Source organism: Danio rerio, chromosome 16, assembly GCF_052040795.2.
Source record: "Danio rerio strain M-AB ecotype USA chromosome 16, GRCz13ab, whole genome shotgun sequence".
In the NCBI taxonomy this organism is placed as follows: Eukaryota; Metazoa; Chordata; class Actinopteri; order Cypriniformes; family Danionidae; genus Danio; species Danio rerio.
The window spans coordinates 24,182,743-24,206,969 of NC_141036.1; the positions used below are offsets into that span (position 1 = coordinate 24,182,743).

The window sequence follows — 24,227 nt, forward strand, 5'->3', positions numbered from 1 at the left end:
TGCGGCACACAATTATAATTTTTTTAATATCTCGTTTTAAAAGGTTAATGCACAGTAATCTGATTTTGGTAATGTCTAGAAGTTGATGTCTGGGGTGCATAATTGCTCTTTTTTTTTTAAATAGTAAAACAGTAAAAACAGTAATAATAGAATATTACATGTCGTCTGCAGATAGAAACACTACACATAATCATTTGTTTTCCATAAAATCCATCTCCTAATATATTTGTGTCCTGTTTGCTGTTATCCTTTACTCATTTACACACAATATATCTGATAATCATATATACGTGTTTTTGTTTGACTGCAAACAAACTTCCCTTTTAAAATGGAAAAAAAAGAAACAATTTCCAAACCTACTGTGCAAGACACAATATTACCATTCTTGTTGACAGTAACAATAGTAATGGTGATGCTGGAGTGATCGTACCAACACCTACAAACAAAAACCACCGTATAAACGGGTGAAACTAGCAAAAATGTCATGGAAAGACTGGAGATATGAAGTTGACACCCACCGAAACAGCCACAGCCTTCAAGGAAGCTTTTTGTGAGGAAGATCAGGATTACAGCAACAAATGTAACAAAAAAAGGAAAAGAAAACAATACAAAAGTAGACCTCCTTCATTTGAGTTCATTCAAATCCTCTTGCTCTTTCACACAAACAATGCGCCTTTGAATAAGAAAATTCGCTCTGTCTCCACAGCTCTGTGTGGATCTCGTCATCTACAACAGTTTTTCTAACCTCCACAGTTTGATCCTCAAGAGTTCAGGTGGTTCGCCTGTATGGCTGAAGCCTCCACGGTGATGCAGAGGTCTTTGTGAGGCGAGATGTCAGACACGCTGACGGTTTTGTACTGCACGTCTGCTGCAGGTACTGGTTTGTACTGGTTCATGTCATACACACACGGCACACTGATCGGTTGGACGAAAACATCACTCCTTTCAATTCTGCTCTGCCCGTCTCCTTCTGAACCGCTTCCTCCAGCGCGTCCGGGACTGTGACTATGCTGGTTTGATCCAGGTGGAGATGGAAGCATATCCGGAGCGTGTTTTTGCATGTGCTTCATTAGATACGTCTCCTGCAGGCAGAGAGATACACACATGAGAATCATTTTGAGAAAGGGTTGGGAATGCTGTGAGATTGGGTGCTGATGATTGTACCGAGGTATATGTGCGGTGGCATAAACCACAGGAGTACAGCTTAGCATGCTTAACCGTGTGCGTGGACAGATGAATATCCAGGCCGGCTGCGTCTACATATCCTCGATTACAGTGGTGACACTTGTATGGTTTGTCCTTGTTGTGCTGACGCCGATGGGACTGTAAAAGATTGAGAGAAAGGGAGTGAGAGTTTACTCAAAAACAAAAAATCATTTGTCATCATTTAATCGCACTGTTGCGGTGGTGTTTTCCAAAGCTGTTAAAAGCAGAGTCTGTCAAAAGCAATGAAACTGGATGGGGAGCAGGGGTTGTCAAGCTTTATAAAAGCATCATAAAACAATCCAGCATTGTTTTATGTTCTGAAAGTGTACAGTAATGTAGAACAGACAGAAATTTAAAGAGACAGATCACCTAAAACTGAAAATTCTGACGTCATTTATTCATTATTCACGTGTCATGAATCTGTTTGAGTTTCTCACAAAAGAAGATATTTAGCAAAATGTTGGAACTATTGACTTTTATAGTAATTTAAAAGTTACAACTTAGTTGATGATTGATAATAAAGCTTGTTTGGCATGCTGTCCTGGGGGAGAGCCCTGAACTTATGGCCTGTTTCCACTGAGTGGTACGGTACGGTAAGCTTTTATGGCTGAACTTTCCACTGTCCAAAGGTACCTAAAAGCGAACCGTACCACTTTTTGGGTACCAAAAGGCAGAGTTAGACTTGCAACTGAACGCTAGTGGGTTACAGAGATAAGTGACTCGCTCGTGGAAAAGACAGAATAAAAACAAAGGAAACCGCCATGTTTTAAATACACAGTCGAAACATTACACCATAATAATATATACATATAACAACAAGCCCTGGTCGACCCAAGCTCAAATTATATTTGAAATGACAAACTTGAGCTAATGATAATAATGTGCGTGTGATTATTGAAGTGCTTCTGACATCCAATCCTGTCAGAAACGGACAAGCACGAGACTGATGTGCGAAAAAAACAAATATAGGTGTCCCCTTCATTATACTGGGGTATTAGGACCCACAGAGACCGCAGGAGGAGCCCCCCCCTGCTGGCCTCGCTAACACCACTTCCAACAGTTTTTCCCAAATGATCACTCATCCAGGAAAAAACCAGACTCAGCCCTGCTTAACTTCAGTGAACAACCGTTTTTGTCTTGCATGGTGATGTGGTTGTGGATTTCTTCAAAATATCTTCTTTTATGTTCAACAGAAGAAATGTTTGAAACTTATGTTAGAAATTTTCAGTTTTGGCTGAACCATCATCTAAATAAAAGTGCGTAAATAATCTACATTAGGGCTGTACGATATTGGAAAAATCTAACATTGTGATATTTTTTTTAAATTCTGCAATATATATTGTAATATGAATACTATTTCAATAGATGTGTTGAAAAAATATTTGGAAAAAATGTAAAATTTTAGATTGATGATTCTGTAGGGGAGTGCATGCATAAAATATAAGAAACAAGCACATTTAAATTCATTCATTTTCTTGTCGGCTTAGTCCCTTTATTAATCCAGGGTCGCCACAGCGGAATGAACCGCCAACCTGTCCAGCAAGTTTTTACGCAGCGGATGCCCTTCCAGCTTCAACCCACAAACATCCACACACACACACACACACACATTCACACACACACACACACACACACTCATACACTACGGACAATTTAGCCTACCCAATTCACCTGTACCGCATGTCTTTGGTCTGTGGGGGAAACCGGAGCACCCAGAGGAAACCCACGCAAAGGCAGGGAGAACATGCAAACTCCACACAGAAACGCTAACTGAGCCGAGGTTCGAACCAGCAACCTTCTTGCTGTGAGGCGACAACACTACCTACTGCGCCACTGCCTCGCCCGTTTAATTTCAATAAAGAAAAATATACAAATTATTTAAACAGCATTTTATTGTTTTTCAAGTCATTGAACTGTATTCAGGTATACAGTAATTGAATGATCAAATGTAAAATAATAGCGCATAGTCTTCTTTTTATAAACAATTCAATAAAATGTATCATTATTAATCACAGGCCTAAAAAAACCTTGGAAAATTATATATTATAAACCAGACTCAACATTGTGTAAACTCGCAGTGTGACTATTGATTATCGATGCAGAAACGATATATTGTGCAGCCCTAATCTACATTTTAAGTTTAAACAGAGAAACCGAATATAATACTGACCTGCAAATTAGAGAGCTGAGTGAAAGACTTTTCACAGCCCATGTGTGTACATTTGTATGGCCTGTCTCCTGTGTGGATCCTGAACAGGCACAAAATTGAAGTCAAGAGGTAAGAAATGAACAGTAAAACAAACATGAGCATATATGATGATAACAGCTACATAAGCACGCATGAAATGAAAAGAAAAGATGTCCAGCGTGTTACCGGTGGTGTTGCTGTAAGTGACTGAGCTGTCTGAAGGTCTTCTCGCAGTAGTTACAGGTGTACGGTTTAACTCCAGTGTGTATTCGCACATGCTGAGCAAGGTAGCTTGAGTTGGCAAATGATTTCGTGCAGTGAGGACACTTATGAGGTTTGGATTCTGTGTGGTTTCTGTAAAGAAGGAAAGACAAACATTCTTACCCGAGGGCTCACTCAATAATTTACAGACACTACACAAATATTAGACTTGACAATATTCCTGATTTCTACACTCGCTCTGCTGACCTTTCTTAGGTGGGTCCTATCAGTACTGTCAACGATTGTCAAAAGTGCACGGTGCATTTTGGAGACACATTTGAAAGCGGTGCGGTGGGTGTTTGAATGAGGTCACAGTAAGGGCAGATCCATTTCTCAAGAAAACATTTGCACTAAATCCTCACAGGGACCCGGTGGGCTGCAGAGCCCAATCTCAGATCCAAGTGTGATCAGGAGTGGACGAAACCTTTAGGTGACCTCTATTTCAAAGCGGGGCAAAACCTCGTAAAACTTCTGCACAGTTATGGGACAATAATGTAGAGTCAGAGAGAACTGGCTGTTCAATGACAGCTGCAATTTCAGTTCAACCCTAAAGTCAGTGTGTGTGTGTGTGTGTGTGTGTGTGCGCAAGTGTGTAAAAGTTTAAGTAGTCTGCAGTAATAAAACAGCGGGCCAGAGGAGAAATAAATTATATAAATAGAGAAAGACATGAAAGGGAAATGAAGAAAAAATAAAATTAAATAAAATTTCTTTCATTCTTTAGCAAAAAAAAAAAAAAAAAACAGAACTTTTTTTTAGCGATTTTTCATTGAGTCTATCAATAATACATTTAAATTGACCCTTATATGCAATTGTAAAGATTCTGAAGAACTCCTAGAATAAGTAAAAAAATCAATCAATAAAAAAATTCAATAAAATGTACATTTGGGGCATCACCACTATTCTCATTGAATCAAACGTCTCATTCAAGCATGTGGTCTCTCTAAACCAGTGTTACAGATTATATGGTCACATTTTGCAACCTCTTTTTTTCTGCTGATGTGACTGAAATTAGTTTCTACAAGTCTCTATTTATAAATGTATCACCATTTACAATAAGACCACTTCAACCATATAAGAGAAAATAATAATAATGAGAACAAATAGCTAAATAAATCAGGATCTTTATTTTGATGGTCCATTTGACTATAAGTAGACTGTCTGCTTAATATCTGTTGATATTGCTGCTAAACAGACATGTAACTGACTATAAGAACCTTTGCAAGTACGTGTCAACTTACACTATCCCCAACCCCAATCTAACTGTCTACTTAGTTTAATGAGAAATAGTTGGCATGTAGATGCAATGTAACTTAAATTCAACAAACAGACTATCAAAATAAAATTTGACCAATACTAATAATGAGAATAAGTAGTTAAATAAATAGCTCAGGATCTTATCAGATTTGAGAAGGATTCAAAGTCTGACCAAAATTGTACTGAAATTCCAGTGGCACCATTTATTTTAGCCACATTTTCTGCATTTAAACTCTAAACAACTCTAAAACTTATTAAATGTCATGCTGGCACCAATAAAAATATTTATAACAATTAATAAGGGTTGTCATTCTGTCTCGTATGCAAGAAGTTTACACGAAACAATGACTCTACTGGCAAACCACAACCATTTATCAGATCAGCGCGGAGGACTGCAGTGTGAGTTTACAACGTCCGCTCTCTCGCTTTTGTAAACAAACCCAAGTGCATTTTGTGCCCACAAAATGGCACCCACATCATTAGGCGACGAGACACTCATATGCACACTTCACTGTACGTGCTCAGAGCAGTTTGCCCAAGCTTTGAATATGCAGCCTAATCTCACAAGGAAACATAACTATTTTATGTTTTGTCAGTTTAGTGGCTAATTTGTAATTCGTACAAAAATGGATGATTTAAAAAAAAAAAAAAAAAACACTAACCCAACTGTCATTTGGAACTAAATTCATGTAAGATCATACAAATTCAAATTCAAATAAATTAGACGATAAATTGAAAAGTTACAAATTTCCACAAGATAGCATTGGAATATGATATTTATTTTGTTGCACAGAGTGATCATTTTACTTCAGTGCATCTTCAGGAGCCGCTTGTAGTAATTATTATTTGTTTTGAATGTGTTTTTCTGAATCTCAGCACCCACTGACTTCCATTATATGGATACCAGAGGACAACAGTTCCAGCTACAAACTTCTTTACTGTCTACCAGTGGCCCCACAGAAAATTTTCTTAGGGGTGGTCAAGTAAGGCCACACCAATTCTTGGCAATTAATTTACACACACACAAAAAAGAACTGTGTAAATATTGTGAATAATGAGTAATGTTATATTTTTGTTTCTGATAAATGAAATTTTGAAGTTTTATTAGATTCCATTAATTACTCTTGAATATTGCATTTTTTTTAATAATTCAGCAAGTACACGTGCAAACCAAATAAAAATCAATATTTAGTTTGAAAACATCTTTCAGGTAATTTACTTTTATACAGACCCTAATACTAACATTTATCCATGTTCCTTTTTGAGTCACAATATATTAACACAAATTCTATTGATGTACCTTTTTGCAAAATACAGCCACAAAATCATTGAGATTTTTGGCCCTTTTAAGTCAACCAGCAAAACAATGGAGCTGCTAAATAAACTCGATTCTGAAAAGCTGATTTCAAAATGCATCTATTTATTTATTTAGATTTGTGGTTTTCAATCAGATAAAACACAACTTTTTCATTTCAAAAATAAACATTTCTTAATAAAAAGTGTGCAATCTCAGTGAATCAGCAACGTCAGTGGCGCTGATCAAACCACAATAATTGAGGCTGCATTTTATTTATTTACTAATTGATTTATTTATTGAAATATTGTGAATTTAAGTAAGTACATTTAAATTAATAATATCAACAACCAAATCATATTGGGGTGGCCGTGGCCCCCCCTGCTGTCTACTGGAGATGAAAAGTACATCTTGGTTCCTGATATAGCCTACATGGATGGCCTGAGGGTAAAGGAAGTAGTTTAAATGAACAGTTTTTGGGTGAAGTATCTCTTTAAAGCTGAATTCATCAGACATTGGTTGACAGTCAAAGAAGACAATGCTCTCAGGCAGCCAATGATCACTTCAGACTGACATTATGCCAATTTCTGACAAAACTATGTAGGTTTTTGTAGAAAGAAAGGCCAGAATTGTTTTTGACCTCAATTATTTCTTTCAAGACAATAGCTCCAATAAGCGTGCACTTTGATCTTTAAAACCCTCCAGTCCTTTTACTTCATAGCTACAATCATGCTACATGAAAGATAATAACTGAAAAAAAGCATTAAAAGGACACTTTAATGAGAAATCTTTCGACTATATGTGGTGACATCAGCAACTGCTGAGTTACCCATTATAAAGACTGCAGTATATAATTACGAAGTCCATTACATATAAACTCGCATATATGCAAACCATCATGAAAGCATGTTGCTATAGCAACAAGCATAGGAAGATGAGGCGCTGTTGTCAACCTTCCCAATGTGACCGTGGATGTCTCAGGACACTTTCTGCACTCAAAAACTGACAGACAGAGGAGCACAACGGAAAGAGGAATGCAGAGGTCACAGAAAACACTTTAAACGCCTAGGCATTCTGACAGTTAGCTACGAAGTAATCTGGGCTAAAAATACTGTCAGCGATCTGATTGGCTGACGCTTCCATTGGTGCTTTAAAAGTTAAGAAAAGCAGCGTCGACGGATTTACAATTCAGTTTGGCAATGCTTGACATCACCCATTTAAAATGAATGGAAAGCATTGATGCTGACGCCCCATGATAATGGGCCTTTTAGAATATCAGGTAATAAGTTGTTGTAATAATAAAAATAATAAATTTCAATGGTAATGAGCATACAGGTAATAAATAATTGTAATTTACTTTATATAATATCTAATGATATTTAAAATGACAGTATTTTACAATCAAACCAAAACTGATGTGAAAATGTTTCTCTTTGTATTACATTTATAACATAACATTAAAAACTATTTTGAAAATGTAAAAACTACAAAATAAAGACATAAAGAGCTATGGAAAAGGATAATCACAGCCGATTTTTTTGGAATGGGTTTGAATAAACTGTAAACATTTGTATTGTTTAGAATTTTTTTTAAAAATTACAAAAAAAAAAAAAAAGTTTACAAAAAAGAAAAAAATATATATATCCAGAGAAAATGAGAATTTACAAGTGGTCTCTTAAGTTTATCAAAGTCGTTTATGTTATTAATAAAGCTATTATATTATTAAGAGTATTAATAAAATTTTTTATTTTACATTTTCAACCATTTATTGGTATACAGCAATATTTAATTATATTTTGGTTGTGCACAGAGTACGAACTATCATGATTGGCCAGAATTTGAATATTGGTGCAACATTTTGTGGTATCGGAGTAATTAAAACATTCTCTTACCAACATCCAGAGTCTCTTCTTTAACATGTTGGATGCTGTTTGAATTATGATTTCATATATTTTTGCAATATCTCTTGCAATGTTATGGTACAATATACACTGACAAAAGTCTTGTGGCCTATCCAACTATTAGGGACAACAAATAATAACTTGACTTCTAGTTGATCATTTGGTTTTAGAAGTGGCTTATATGAAAGGCAAAGGCCTTTAGATTACTCTTATTTTACTAACAGAAAATATGATCATGTCTTGATTTTTAATTATTTAATTAGGACAGTAAGGTCTGACTTTGCTTAAACAAAAGTCTTCTCATTTAACAGAAATAATGTTCAGTATAGAATATAGAGTCATGGTACAGTGAAAAAAATAATGAATATTGTGTATGACTTCCATGAGCTTGGAGGACTGCATCCATACATCTCTGCAATGACTCAAATAACTTTTTAATAAAGTCATCTGTTCATCAAGATTCATCTTTAATGCCTCCTCCATCATCTTAACCCAGACATGCTCAATAATGTTCATGTCTGGTGACTGGGCTGGCATTCACTCTGCAGATCTCTCGCATGCCCCATACTAAATGTAACCCCAAACCATGATTTTTCCTTCACCAATCTTGAAGGATTTCTCTGAGAATCTTGGGTCCAAGCAGGTTCCAATACGTCTCCTGCAGTATTTGTGATGATTGGGATGCAGTTCAACAGATGGAAAAATCTACCTTCTGCCACTTTTCCAAATGATCAACTAGAAGTCAAGTTATTATTTGTTGCTCTAACAACTGGGATCAACGACAAGACTTTTGTCAGGTAGTGTAGTATGTGATTTGCTCTGTATCATAAAGCTGAGAAACACAGGCACTCCCAAGGTCTACTAGCAGGTATTAAAAAGCCGTCACACACACTCTCCATCACCCGCCAGCTTTGCCACAGACACTCCACACACACAAACACACACACAACTGAGGTGCGGTGCTGAGTACCGTGTGTGCTGCTGTAAGTGACTGAGCTGTCTGAAAGCCTTCTGGCAGTAGGAGCAGGTGTAGGGCTTGGCACCGCTGTGGATGCGGATGTGCTGGGCCAGGTAGCTGGTGTTAGCGAAGGATTTGGAGCAGTGCGGACACTGGTGAGCTTTCACCTCCGTGTGTGACTTGGAGTGCAGCTGCATGTCTGACTTACTGCAGAACGTCAAACCACACATCCGGCACCTATAGACAGAAAAACACACACACAAACACACCAAAGGGGACGACAAAGGGATGAGAGAGGAGGAAAACATGGGAGAGGGCAAAGTACGAATGAAAACAGAACAAAGAGAAAAGGAAAGTTACAAGCCTGATCCGTCAATAGTGAAAGGAGAAACGTGAGACGCGACAAACGGGCGAGAAAGAGACACAACACAAGCTGGAGGGTGAGAGAGAGAGAGACGCGGGTGGGAAATCGTAGACTCTGGCTTTAAAAAAAGTAAGACGAGAGGCCAGAAATGCAAGTGCAGATGGCGACAGGAGTGTGTGTGTGTTTGTGTGTGTGTGTGTGTAGCTGAGGCTGCACATGCTGCCGAGTAGAATAACACACAGTTTCTACTAAAGCACTGCATACAAGCAGGAGACGCTTTGTGTGTGTGTGTGTTGGCCAGGAGGGCCATGCATGGCTGCAGTATGAAGATGAAGAGTGGCTCAGGAATCCCTGCCTCTGTCTTTGCCTCTTCTAATAGCTTGTAAGAAACACACACTGAGTGCATGCGGAGCTGTTCATCTGCAAAGACCTACCTGTATGTTTTGCTGCCTTCTTTCCCAGCATGCCCTTCTTCTGGGGAGAGGCTATAAGGGTGTGTAGAAAGATGCTGCAGAGAAACAAAACAATCTGTTAGGAAGACTTCTATGAATGCAAGACTATGGCCACACAAAGCCAAAGCTTTCCCTGTAGGATCTTTTATTTTTTTCTTTCTAAAAAATGTACACAAAAATGTAAATCTACACGCAGTTTTGTCTCAAAAAATATCAGCGTACGTAAACAAAACCATTGAAAAAAAAAGTCCAAAATGCAGTATACATGACATAGCAGTATTTTGTGCTGTATTTTAGCCACAAAGACACCCTTAAAGACTCATTTGCTTACACTTATAGTCATCGTTTGTCTGAGATGTTTTTCAGCATTTATACACAAGCAAGATTCAGCAATGAAGCGTGTTTCTGTGTTAATTTAACAGCTCCAGGTAAGTGAACAACATAGTGTGCCAATCTTTTTGTTCGATATGTTTTATAACACTGCGCAACAAAAAAAACTCCCAAATAAATCTGAGATTTTTTTTTTAATGATGCTTTTACGCCTGACATTCTGCGCCCTTTGTTTAGTCATTCATTCATTCATTCATTCAATTTCCTGTCGGCTTAGTCTCTTTATTAATCCGGGGTCGCCACAACGATGGGTATTCTAGCCGCAACCCATCTCCAGCCCTTCCAGCCGCAACTCATCTCTGGGAAACATCCACACACACACACACACACACACACACACACACACACACACACACACACACACACACACACACACACACTCATTCACTACGGACAATTTGGCTTACCCAATTCACCTGTACTGCATGTCTTGGGACTGTGGGGGAAACTGGAGCACCCGGAGGAAACCCATGCGAACGCAGGGAGAACATGCAAACTCCACACAGAAAAGTCAACTGAGCCGAAGATCGAACCAGTGACCTTCTTGCTGTGAGGCGACAGCACTACCTACTGCACCACTGCGTCGCCTTTGTTTAGTCACAAGGTATTAAATGTTGGTGAAAAGTAATGAGCTAAAAAATTGTCCCTTTGCGCACGGCGTTTAAAATGGAGAATACAATTTCGAGCAGGTGGACAAACCTTGTGCACATGTGGTTTGCCTTGGTTTTTGTTGCTGTTATGATGTGATGGTGTTAGACAAAGTTCAGACTGCATAATTTTAGCCCCGATTTGACTCTCCAACAGCTTTTGAGAAATCACAGACAAATGTCTGAAATCTCAGGCAAATTGGTGCTCGTTCACGTGAGTAACAATCACATAGTCTAAACTATCAAAGATGTTACCCAAAAGAATTGTTGATGAGTTGCCGACACCCATGAGATATTTGGCTTGCTAAACATCTGGTCCTGTCCGCGATTCAAAATCATGCTGTGTGAAATGTGTTCTGATGGAAAATAACATCAGCGATTACCTACAGCCAATGAGAGAGCAGCATCCACTAGTGTGGGTATCTGCAGGCCAGCGGGAAGATGGAGAAGATAAAAGTGCTCATTTTCATTCTATTTGGACTAGTGCTGTCAAAATTAGTGCGTTAACGCATCCGATTAATTTGAAATATTTAACGCGTAAAAAAAATTAACCCAATTAACGCAGTTGCATTTTTTTTTTCCTGTTGTGGCCAAAGGCAGACTGGCCATCTGGCAGACCGGTCAGTTTCCCGCTGGGCCGACGTACTTTATGGGCCGGGCTGATCATCTTCTTATGATCTGATCGGCCCATAAAACACTTAGCAGACTGTCATGTTTTTCTGCCTAAGTGATTGACGAATCCTGTGAGCTGTGACACCCTGAAAGTAAGATGTTTCTTTTCCAGACAGAGCGGCCTATGTGACATAATCTGCAGTCCATTGGTTCTTTTCTTTATTGACATTTGACAATTTATTCTTTATTGACAATCAAAAACTTCCATGTTGGGCCCTGTGTAAGCGTGCAACTTAGGTGTGTATTTGTCCAAATAATCGAGAGTCACGCCTGTTTCTCAACCGCGGGATAGCAGAAGTGGCGAGCAGGTTTTTGCGTTTGCACTCTGCAGCGTGCAGTGGAGCACAGATCAATATATTCCTGTCAATTCTATCTAGTTACCTATCTGTCCTATCTATCTGATATAACTATACTTTTTATTTTTATTTTTTTTACTTTTAATCTGCACCACGGTCTGCGGCAACTTCCTTCTATGCTGTTTCCTTAACCTGCAAGTCTTTGTTTTACAAATTATACATAATGTCTGCTTCTCAATCTCTATGAGGGGTGTCAGTCGGTCAGGAGACAATCGCATGAGATATCATGACATTGTGTTTTTGATTGTCAGCATGATGTAGGCTTATAGTGACAGTAATATTTATCTTTATTTTATTAATCAACATTAACTGTGTGCGTCAGCAGGCAGTTTTTGTTATGTTCATTATTTATTAGGCTCCCTCAAAACACACAGGCACACACAAGATGGACTTCCAGTGTGGATTATAATTTTATTATAATATTAAATTAAAAAATGTAAGTTTTTAATTTGTCAACTCTCGTTATTTCCTATATATGGCTTTTGTGCTTTTATAGAATGAAAGTTGTTAAACATATTCAAGAGCGCGCACAGATGGGGAGCATTTTAATTGATATAGTGGGCCGATCTGGCCCAAAATGCCAGGGCCGATTTTTTTGTCCCAGTCCAGCCCTGCAATGAGTGCAATTGTTTGTATTCAATACTTTATTATCATTATAATTTTTCATTTTCCATATTTGTAATGCCTGTTCTTTGGCATTTTTTTGCAGTCCACTTAGACTCCAACATGGAAATCAATGTTTTCTTTATTGGCATTGATTGTTTTAAAATTCAAATGGCATTAACATGCCTGTGTTTTTATTTCTGTAATAAATATGGCTGTCAAGCCAGGATCTTGATAGTTTATTGTGGGTATGTTGTTTACATGAACAAATCTGTTACAAGTTAAACAAAAATTCTATTTAACAATTATATTTTGAATTTAAATAGTTTTTGTCTTGCGTTTATATTAATTTTACATTCAAAAAGCCAAAATTACAATTTTCAGTCTTTTAAATGCGATTAATCGCGATTAATTAAAAAAAGTGTGATTAATTAGTAAATTTTTTAAAAATTGATTGACAGCACTAATTTGGACCCAATAATTAGAGAAAGAAACGTGTAAATTTGGCAGGAGCACCCATCCCTGTTTGACATGGCATCTGAGCAATACCGAAACAGAAAGTTTAAGAGAATCAGCTAACTCCTTCAAAGCCAGGTGAGCAAAATATGTTCATTTTATATCCCACTAAAGACTTCTTTCTCAATATGAAGTTAATAACTAAAGATATACTACTTGACCTCGCATTGTTTACATGTTACTTCTCACGTTTTTGTTTGTGAGACATAGTTTGTGGACAAAAGACAAAGTTGTCGGTTATGCTTCCTATTGTAAAGTCATGCAGTGTAAAACCCCCTGTTGCCGATCCATCTTTCAGTATAAACACAGCAGCAACTGAATGCTACCCCAGATAGTCATGCAGTATGAAAATAATTGTGACGAGACTACTCTGAAAACGTGCAGTCTGAAGTCGGCATAAGGTACACATGAGTGATGATGTCATCATATTACAAAATATAGATTGGCTCTTCACATGAAAAGCCAAGGATGTCATTTCAGATTTGTTTGGGACCTGGTTTAAAAAAAGGTAACTCTTTATTTTGATGGTCTATTTGAGTATTAGTAGACTGTCCGCTTAATATCTCTTCATATTGCTGCTTCAACATACATTTAACTGACTAAACTTTGTAGTTACATGTCAACATGTAATGCAACTTAATTTAACAAACGGACCCTCAAACTAAAATTTGACCAAATTAAAACATATGTTTACACTTCCGGTCAAAAGTTTGGGGTCAGTAGGATTTTTAAATGTTGATTAAATATGATTTTAAATGTCAATCTTTTGACCGGTAGTGTATATGTACACAGGGTATACAACTTCTTTAAAATTACTGTCTGTAGACCATAAAATATGATTATTTTTGTAGGAAATTAATACATAAATTCAGCAAGGAGCAAACATTAAATTAGTATCAGAAGTACAGACATTGGTTAGCTGTGTATTGCGATCAAATAAATGCAGCATTTCCAAAAAAAATCTTAAGACGTCTTATAAACTTGTGCTCGTTTATCTGTTTATCATTTATCTGTGAGTTATTCACTTTTTTGCAGACAAAGTAATAAAATAACAATGTAAAATATATATATTTTTCTGTTTGTATGGTTGCCATACCTGTCCTGAAAGACCCAAAATCAAGGGATCTGTCCCAGTAGGAGAGCCAACTAGCGGGAGTGTTTCTTTCTTCTTTCTGCCACGTTTGGAAGGTAATGGGATGATGACCGGTGAGCAGGGCAAGGAGTCATTTTTCTTGTCTAAATGAGACAAGCCAAAAATAAAAAAATGCTTTAATTATGTGCCACAAAAGGCAGTTTTAGTCTTTAAATCTAATCATAAAATGTTTCTACTCCACTTTGTTGTTTCATAAGACAGATTATTTAAGCATATATATTAAAAACCTTAGCCATTACTAACAGGTTAAATACCACACAATGGATAAAAAGACAAATATGGTGCAACATACATAGAAAACTTATCCTCTCTATAGTCTCTCTCTGGAGTTTCTAGAATTCTCTAGTGAATTAAACAGCTGTGGTCACTGAATGAGTTGCCGGAGGTATATGTAATACTATGTGACATTTTGTTTACGAGTTGTCACGCCACATCAAAAAGAATAAAATTGATTTAATGTCTAAATATTGGACAGAATTTAAAAAATGACTCTGAAAGGAAAAACTGAAAGAAACACAAAGCTGTCAGAAATTTTGAATGGGAGGAGTGGTATAAATAATGCTTATGAACAGCCATTCACGCATCACCTGAAACGGCATTCAATACAATTGGTTTTGGGATTTAAGAATTTAAGTCAATTTGTTAAAAACTTTGCTAAAACTAGTAGTGTAGGTTCAGCAGAGGTTAAAACAATGCTGCATATGTGTACCAAACTGAAAGACCCATACCAAAAACTTTTGAACTCATACCAAATACTCCTAACATAACAAAAACATTGTGTTATCTTATAGCAAAAACAATTCAACCATGTGCATGTCTAAAGCCTGATTTATACTTCTGCGTCAGGTGACCGGCGTAACCCACGGCGCATGCAACGCGCGTGGCTGTGCATTTATACTTCTGCGCGCTGTCTCTGTCGGTCTGCTTTAACACTTCCGAAACGCTAGTTGGCAGTGAGGTGTAAATGTTCCTCTGTGTCGAGTTTCTTCGCTGCTTTTTTGCTTTTCCTGAACACTTCCGGGATGAACAAGTGGCTCAAACTCGCTCATTTTGAGGCAGGAACCGGCAGACGTGCAACAACTTTAACTATGAGGTAAACACAAAACAAAACTTTCCATCCGGAGCTCCTTCACGGTACTCCACACTTGTAAACAATCGCTCGCGCCATTCGCGCGGCTCTCGGTCCCGCCCAGACTCATCAGCGCTACCAAGCCGACCAATCACAGAGCTTACGCTACGCGTCGTTGCGACGTGTAGTTACATTTTTTTGAGAGGTGCACGTCAGTGACAGCAACGGCCACGGCGAAGGGCTATGCGTCAGCGCCGTAGCATACGCCGGCGTTTGACGCAGAAGTATAAATCAGCCTTAAGGGTGCTTTCACATCTAGACTTTTGTTTCGGAACCTGGCGTGTTTCCCCAGTTGGTGTGGTGTGTTTGGAATATGTGAATACAGCAATCCTGACTCTGGCCTAAAACAATCGGTCCGAAATCGCTTGAATGAAGTGGTCTCAACTCGATTAAAACAAATTCTGAAGCGGATCGATTGTAGTGAGAAAGCAATAAAATCTGAGCCAGGCTATATCACAATGTATTGTGGATATCTATTAGGCATGTATGGCTATATGAAGAGAGAATGATGAGTAGGGCGGGATGTCATTCCCACCAGTAAATTTGTGTTTCATGTAAAATATGAAAGTGAAAGCATGCTGAACTATTAAGGAGAGCTGTTTATCCGTTAGGAAAATTGAGCTAACAGCAGTCTTGGTTTATCTGTTATTTCTCTATATATTGTAAAGCCTATGATGCATAAGCCAACTGCTATGTATGAGAAAGTCTTATCTTTGAGTTATATTTAGTGACGATATCTGTGGGTGTCACTATTCAAAATGAAATCGGAGCTTTTCGTTTGTAATGGCCTATTTATTGTCATAAATTAAAATAAGGAAAACTCTGACCAATGTGAGGGGAGTTTACTCACAAGTGACTTGTTTAAGCTCTTTTGACTCATTTGAAACAGCATCAAAAACATAGAGCAACATTTTAACAATTTTAATCCCTGTTTTGAAACAAGAGAATTGATCCACAGGTGTGAAGGCACCTTAAGTTGATGTAAAACCAGGTGCATTACCTGTCTGGACTGTTATCATTGAGGGGTGTCCAGGAATAAGAGACTGAGCCGAAGACACCGGAGACACCAGGGTGACCAAACCCGCTAGAAAAAATGAGGGAAGTGTTAGAAGAGTTATGAAAGTGAAAAAAGTGCAAATAGTGCAACTAAGGTCCCGTTTTCACTGATACGTTTTAGTTTTAAAACACAGTTTTAGAATGAAAACAATCCATGTCCACACTGGCGTTTTATCTAACATTTCTGAAAAGCTCTCAGTCCCCACTACACCGCTGAAAACACACATCACGTGACCACACACGCTGTTTCAGCATATTCTCACGTCTGAGCTCCAGGCAGTCAGCGGGAGCTCTGAGCACACCTGCCCAGCTGAGAGCAGCCGAACACCGGCCAGTCCATTCTGAATCCGCCACTGGATTTCATCTCTCTGTAGTTGTTAAGCGCAATGTATAACTCATCTTGTGTAGTAGACCTAAATCTAACAATTCAGTCTTTTGAATCTATTAGCGTACTTGTTCTCAGGTAACGTGTTTTGGCAGAGCGCAAAGATATATACCTATTCATGTAACCATGTACACTATTTCCTATATTGTATAAACTTTTATACTTTATACTTTTACAATTACTAATGATTATTAAAATGACAGCTTACTGATTATTATATTCAGCAAAAGAGACAGCTAATTTAAATTTTACCATGCATTACCTCTGATAATCTTTTATGTGTGCATAAAGCCTGACATTAAGCACATATTGGCAAAACCACACAGTGAGCCTAATGTTTCATCTTCAATGAAAATGAAAGGAGGCAGTGATTTGGCTATGTGTAGTTATAAATTTGCATACAGTGAAAATGCCAGTCATATAAATATGTACACGACGCCTTAACATCACATAAAGCAATGTTTCTTTTAATATACAAAAAGTAGTGTGATTGTCGGCAGCTAACCCTCTGTTTTCCGATGTCAAAAACTCGAAGAACTGGCAAGTAGATCTCCTAGCTTGTCACACTCTGCTCTTTTCTCTCTCCTCGGAGGACACAGCGTACACACACACATTACCCTCCTCCTCGGACGACTCAATAATATCCATCTGCACATTGACACTTCATTTGACCGGCGTGTTTGTGTTTGTGTGTGGCTTTTTCTGTGTTAGAGGGCGGGGCCGCAGGTTTCAAATCTCCCAGGTTTGTGCGCGCAACTACTTGGTTTCGTTGTCACGTCATAGCGAAACACCTAATGACTCGTTATCAAGACGACTCGTTTGAAGCACTATAAGTCGACTCTTTTATAGATGAATCAACAGTTTTAAACACTGTACACTAATAGATTTAAGCCTTAGCTGGATATTTCACTTCACTTAGAGCTGTATTACACACTACATGGAGGGGCATTTTCAAAAACCCATAATATGGGCTCTTTAAAACAAAAACTGCCCTATCAGTGTGTTCAAAACACTCCGTTTTCGGGGCTCGAGAACTCCAGGGTAGTGTGGACGTAAGGTGTAACCATAACAAAATGTATGCGTTTTGAAGATAAAACGTTTTAGTGTAAACGGGGCCTAAGTAAATAGAACTCTGTGACCATGAGTTAATTATCATAAACACACACATACAGTACCTGCCGTCATGATGCCAGAAGGTGGTACCGGCACCACTGTGATACTGTGTGAGGAATGGGACGGTTGCACATGCTCCTGTTTTAGTGTTCTTGATGTCGGTGCTTCCATGGGACCCCCAGCGACAGCCACCACTGCTGTAGGGGGATAGTGGGCAGGGCCATGTGAGTAGGTGGGGCTTTTGTCATGACCAAGCTGCTCCTTTACTTTATTGAGAAATACAGCATTCTCAATCTGAAAGCCAAACACACCAATATGATTTAAACATGGTCATATAAAATGTTTTATTAAAAAAATATTAGAAAATGATTATTTATTTAATTTGATTAAATAACATGCTAATTTGCTAAATAATATGCTAATGTGTTATGTTTATATTTAAATAACTTGCTATATTTATCTGTATCTATTATAATATTTATTTATCAAAAACACAGTGAAAACAACTATCAAAAACACAGGGGATCACACTTTATTTTAGGGTACAATTCTCATTATAAACTGAGACTTTCAGCTCGATAAGCTGTTTATTAATAGTTGGATAGGATTAGGGATATAGAATAAGATTATACTTTTTAAGTACTAATAAACAGCCAATATCTTAATAACAAGCAAGTAATAAGCCAGTAGTTAATAGTGAGAATTGGTACTTAAGCGAAAGTGCTACCTTTTTAAAATGACTTTTTAAGAAAATTTTTCTTCATGTGTTCATAGTTAGGCTGAATTACTACTCCAGTGTTCAGTAAAATGACAACTAACAATAATAATAAAATGAATCATATAAATTATATATTACTATATAATGTTACTAGCTATGACAGTGTTATAGCTTGTTTGATTTATATATTTTTAAAATGCACCAAGATCATGTTCAGTAAACTGCAAGCTGCCATCCAATGGTAAGTGTGGCAAAATGTTTTTGTGTTTATCATTGAGCTTACCTGCCCCTGCACAGGAGACCAGAAGTATGAAGAGCTGAAATGCGAGTCCTCCATCACCCCTGACACAGGAAGATAAACATAATCTGTAATTTTCTTCCACAGTGAGCATTTTTCCAGCCTCTAATGTTTATGTACAGTTATTTCATGTTGAAAGTGATGAAAATAACCTATTCTTTGCCATAAAAGTGAAAATATTGAATCAAGACATAGGAGCCTGAAAAAAAAAACGCTAACATTAAAAGAACTTTTCAGATGGCACTTTGAGGTTTTTGTATCTGAACTCTTCATGTATTTTTCATGCATCTGTCAATCCTGAGGTTTTGGGATTAAAGTTAAACTGCATCTTCAGTAAACTATTAAGTAAACATCCAAAAATAGACTTTTATGTGTTGTACTTAATCAATTTTGTCTGCAGATTTCAATTACAATACACGCCTTAAAAGCGGTTTACTGAAAATGAGTTTTTCTTCCAGCACAAAAAGATCATCTTCACTTCAGAATGGCACTTACATACACAGACCATCATAGTTTGATTGATATTAGAGCTGTGCAATGTGGACAAAATAATCATATTGCGATGTTACGAACGAATATTGCAATTGCGATTTTATTTGCGATTTTGGCAACTGTTTTTGCTTTTTCAAACAAGCTACATACATTCTAAATGCATTCGGTGCACAAGAAGTGCTTAACAAAACTATTGAGTCAGTCATTTCTTTGTGCCATTTTGACCCTTTCCCATAAGGCACGCCGCTTGCAAATGCTTGAACAATGGATACTAGTTTAGTCTGTTTGGGCTGGCTTTGATGTGTGCTTGTTTGTTTCGATGGATTTTGACGAGATGCATTGATCATGCAGTTTTTTACGACACTGTTTTAAGTGTTGTCTGATATTTGCCTGATGCTCTATGTCAGCTCTGATTGGTTAACATATTAATATAATGCATGCACACAAGAACATATTCTGAATAAAATTCTAAATAAATCAACAGATAAAAATTGCAGCCTTTTGCGATTTAGAAATTGCGTGTGCTTAAGTTGCGATTTTTTTCCGATTGCGATTAATTGCACAGCCCTAATTCATATCTACATATTTGAAGGTTTTTACAAAGGAATATATGTTGATTTATAATTTGCCTGGTTATATAATATAAATCCAAAATGTTATTCTACCAAATAAATACATTTTTGGCTATTCGCAGCATTGTCTGAGGGAAAAATGTTTGCCTTTAATATGAAAAAAAAGAAACTAGAATTTCAAACTTGACTTCATCCAATGCTAAGATTTTTTTGTGTGTCAAAAACGAATGTATGAATTAGTGGATATTTATTGAAATAATTAGGGATGCGTCTATGGATTGGCCGAAGATTGGTATCGGTCGATAATCACTTATTATGACTCGATCGGTACTCGACAATCTGGCGTATCTCATGAACTGATCCCAGGTGTTTGTTTGCGCTTTTACACATGATGCAGTCTGTGTTTTTGACAATATTGCAAGACTAAAACTTGGCTGAAAATTTTTATGATATAAAAAAGCGTTAAAATATTTTAAAAACTTGAATATTTAATAATATACCTTTTTTGTGATATACTTATTGTAATAAACAAATATATATTTATAGTAGGGTTGTCCCGATACCATTAACTATTTATGATACTATAACAGCTGAAGTATCACAGTACCAAGTAGTATTAGGATACTGTAATTCATAACTGAAATTTTAAAGAAAATTGTGAGAAATACTACATTTTATGTTATAATAGGCCTGCTTGAATTAATTAATTCATAATTCCCTTATTATTGAAAAAAAGTATTATTTGCACATCACTTCACCAAAAATGTATTCATTCTTTTGTTTATTTTGTGGATAACTGACCAACAAAAAATACAATAAAACAAAGATACAAATTATACCAAATGATATTTGTTACAAAAAGAGCATTTGTCCAACAAAATTAGGCTATAGGAAGTGGTCTTTTTTTTCAATGTTTCCTGTTGCTATTTTGAGTTTTTCATCGATTGTTTTTTTTTTTCAGGTAAGAATCCAAAGTAATTCAAAATTTCACTTTGTGAGTGGTTCTTTTTAAGAGACTGTCACGGTTGTTATAGCTACTAAATCATATTGACACAAAACAGAAATGAACTGATGTTCATTCGAACCGAAGCGTCAGAAAACGTGCAATAGGCTACTCTAAAAGGCGAAAAATTCTACAGTTTTGCAACCTTAAAGGGCTCCACAGACTATTAAAATGAAATAGTCTATTGTTGCACAAATGTGTAAGTATTTTAGGGACTTTTCCACATGCAAGGTAATCTATTGTAGATAGACCCTTAATTACGATACTACCATTTACAAACTACAGTGTCACCGTCAGTATTTTGTAGCTATAGCATTAGATACTACCATAGTACCGGTAAACTATGCAACCCTAAATCATAGGTGTTTTTAGCAGTGTGGGACACGTATACGACTGTCAACAGCTCAAAAAATGTGTTTTGGTGTTTCGTGACCCTTTAACGTCTTATGCATCAAATATGTGCTCCAAACTTTTTCTTCATTGAAACATTTTGAGTTGCTCTTTCATTATTTGCAATGTTTCTAAATTGCATTCTTAGTCATTTTTCGTATGCCACCAATGTTTTTATTATCTGTTTTATCTATTATTTTCTGTAAAGCTGCTTCTGACCATGGCATGTCCACACAAAATGGTTATTAGAGATGTGTTTAAGATATTATATGCAACATTCTTCATTTATTCTCTTAAATAAGGAGAGATCTCCACTTAAGTATCATACTTTAAAATTGTGCTTTATGCATTATAAAACTTGAAGCATCAGAATTAGTACCCTGTATTGGCCGATCACCATGACAAGGAATCAGTACTCTGAATCAATTGAGGTAAAGTTGGTTTTATATTCGCACATTGGGACTTTTTCCTTAATAATATCATTTCAGACAAGTATTATTTGCAATGTATTGATAACCAATGACTATTAAAGTACAACATTGTTCACAGTCAGTTATATATTGCCAATGTCTATTTGTGCTAATGACGTTTAGAAGTCATATGTACATGCAATTTCAGACCCAATATTCTAATTAGCATGGTAAACATACAATATAAGGATAGTGAAATGAAAGAATGTGCAAATAAAAAAACAACTTTACCTCAATTCTGTATAGGCTGCAAAAATCCTGATGATAGAATCACTAACGTTAGAAAAATGCATGCAATTAACATTTTGGAGAACGTAATACAAAACATCTGCAATTGCTAATGTAATCAATTAACTAGGGACGAATGGTGATTAGATTAATATTAGTTTTTTTTTAAAAATCCAATTCACCTGCAGTGTCTATAAAACAGCGAAAATGCATATTCCATAAATGTTAATACGACGTTTATTTATGTAATTGAAGAGCACGACTGGCGAAATATTATACAGGAAGATCTGATCTATCATAACACGATTTATGATCATTGTTACAAAAACAAACCAATTCGCATTAGCAGCTTGTTCTAAACTCCATATGTGACTCTAACACTTCATAACACATCATATCTCCCCATCACTTCAGTCGCGAGTCTCTGTGCCCGGGTTCTAACATTACAGATGGCGGGTTTATACAGAAGCTCCGGCTGCAATTTATCACTTTGTTGCAGAGGAGAGAATGAGCTGTGCTTTGTTCTTCTTTGAAAGCGATTAAAATCAAATTATGTGCTTCAACATAATAAAGCATGTTCAAAATATATTTATTTGCAAATAAGCCATTAAATCTAAATATCTGAATATAATTGACAGGCTGAGGCGAATCTACTGCGCGATAACAGAGGCGGACGGACAGCCCACAGAATGACGTGACCCGTGCATTCACTCCACTGCCTGGTAAAATAAAAAAGGAAAGGCGAAAAAACGATAGAAAAAAACAGAACAAGTGGGAAAAAAACGTCGACGCTGGGACCGAGGCGGTTTTACGCATACTTCCGGCACATGAGTGTCGACGATCGGGCGACAGCAGCGCCAGCGGCTCCCATCAACAGCCAAAAACAAGCTTCAAAGTGGAAAATAAAGACTGGTTACCAGCTCTCAAGACTTTTGCGTCGCCCGCCGGGGATTTCCTCCGATCGGGGTAGTTTCTGAAGTCTTTCTGAACCCGCCCGATTGAAGAATTTCAATTAGTTTTTTTTTTCTTCCCTTGTGTTTTTTTCTATTTTTTTCTTTTCTTACGGAGTTGGCCGAACTGTCTACACAGCACTTCCTCCCGAGCAACACGAACGCTGCTTGTGCGTCCTGACGTCATTTCCGTCCAGTAAGGTCAAACCAGTGCAAGAGCATTTTTGTTTTGGACGCGTTTGGATAATGTTGCGAAAACAAAGATTTTGGTTTTTAATACCCTGCTTGCGTAATTGCTTATTGGTAAATAGAGCTGTGCTGGGCTAATACCCACAGATTAGATTTTGTTGTTTAAAGTTGCGTTACAGTAATCAATAAAATATATTAAAAGAGAATTTACGCATGATACAAATGTTATCAGTGGGTTGTAAATATATGCTTAAATACAATTTCAATTCTTGCGTGAAAGTATTGAATATTTAATGACTGTTTTTTCTTTTACTTTTAAATAAGCAGAATTAAGTTGACAAAACTTCATTAATTCTTTTTCTTTCGGCTTAGTCCCTTTATTAATTGGGTCACCACAGCGGAATGAACCGACAACTTATCCAGCATATGTTTTATGCAGTGGAAGGCCTTCCTGCCGCAACCCAGCACTGGGAAACATCCATTGTATAGATTCCATACACTCTCATTTACACACACTACGGACAGTAAACAACCTAGTTATATATTTTATTTTATACAATATATGTATGTATATATATATATATATATATATATATATATATATATATATATATATATATATATATATATATATATATATATATAGAAGATATGCACTATATCACCTATAGCGCATATCTTTGGACTGTGGGGGAAACCGAAGTAAGCTGACCCAGCCAGGGCTCGAACCAGCAACCTTCTTGCTGTGAGGAGGCCACTACTACTCACTGCGTCACTATGTCGCTTTGACAAAACTGCTTTTACAAATATAATATAAAATAATCCAATATAAAATACCCAAATAATGTTTATTAGAACCCAACATAATTATTTTGAATAAAGCATTTATTTTACAATATAAAGGAGGGTCCCGAAACAAATGGTCTACACCAGGGGCCTGTTTCAGAAAGGAGGTTAAGTGAAAACTCAGAGTATTTTAACCTTAAAAAGAGAAAAACTCTGGGTAAGTCAAGCCTGTT

General features: G+C 36.9%; 1 protein-coding gene across 15 annotated transcripts; it reads right to left on the reverse strand.

Annotated features, from left to right (window-relative positions):
- On the reverse strand, positions 1-23,182 carry znf384b (zinc finger protein 384 b). 15 transcript variants are annotated; one of them, XM_087286122.2, is made up of 12 exons: positions 22,252-22,912; positions 22,073-22,099; positions 18,900-18,958; positions 17,961-18,192; positions 16,345-16,428; positions 14,159-14,298; positions 9,861-9,934; positions 9,075-9,299; positions 3,581-3,748; positions 3,377-3,455; positions 1,219-1,323; positions 8-1,082 (listed from the first exon to the last, which is right to left on the reverse strand). In XM_087286122.2, the coding sequence occupies exons 3-12, from the start codon at positions 18,951-18,953 to the stop codon at positions 762-764; spliced, it is 1,482 nt and encodes a 493-aa protein (XP_087142248.1). In that variant the 5' UTR covers positions 18,954-18,958; positions 22,073-22,099; positions 22,252-22,912; the 3' UTR covers positions 8-761.
- Between the last annotated feature and the right edge of the window lie 1,045 nt (positions 23,183-24,227).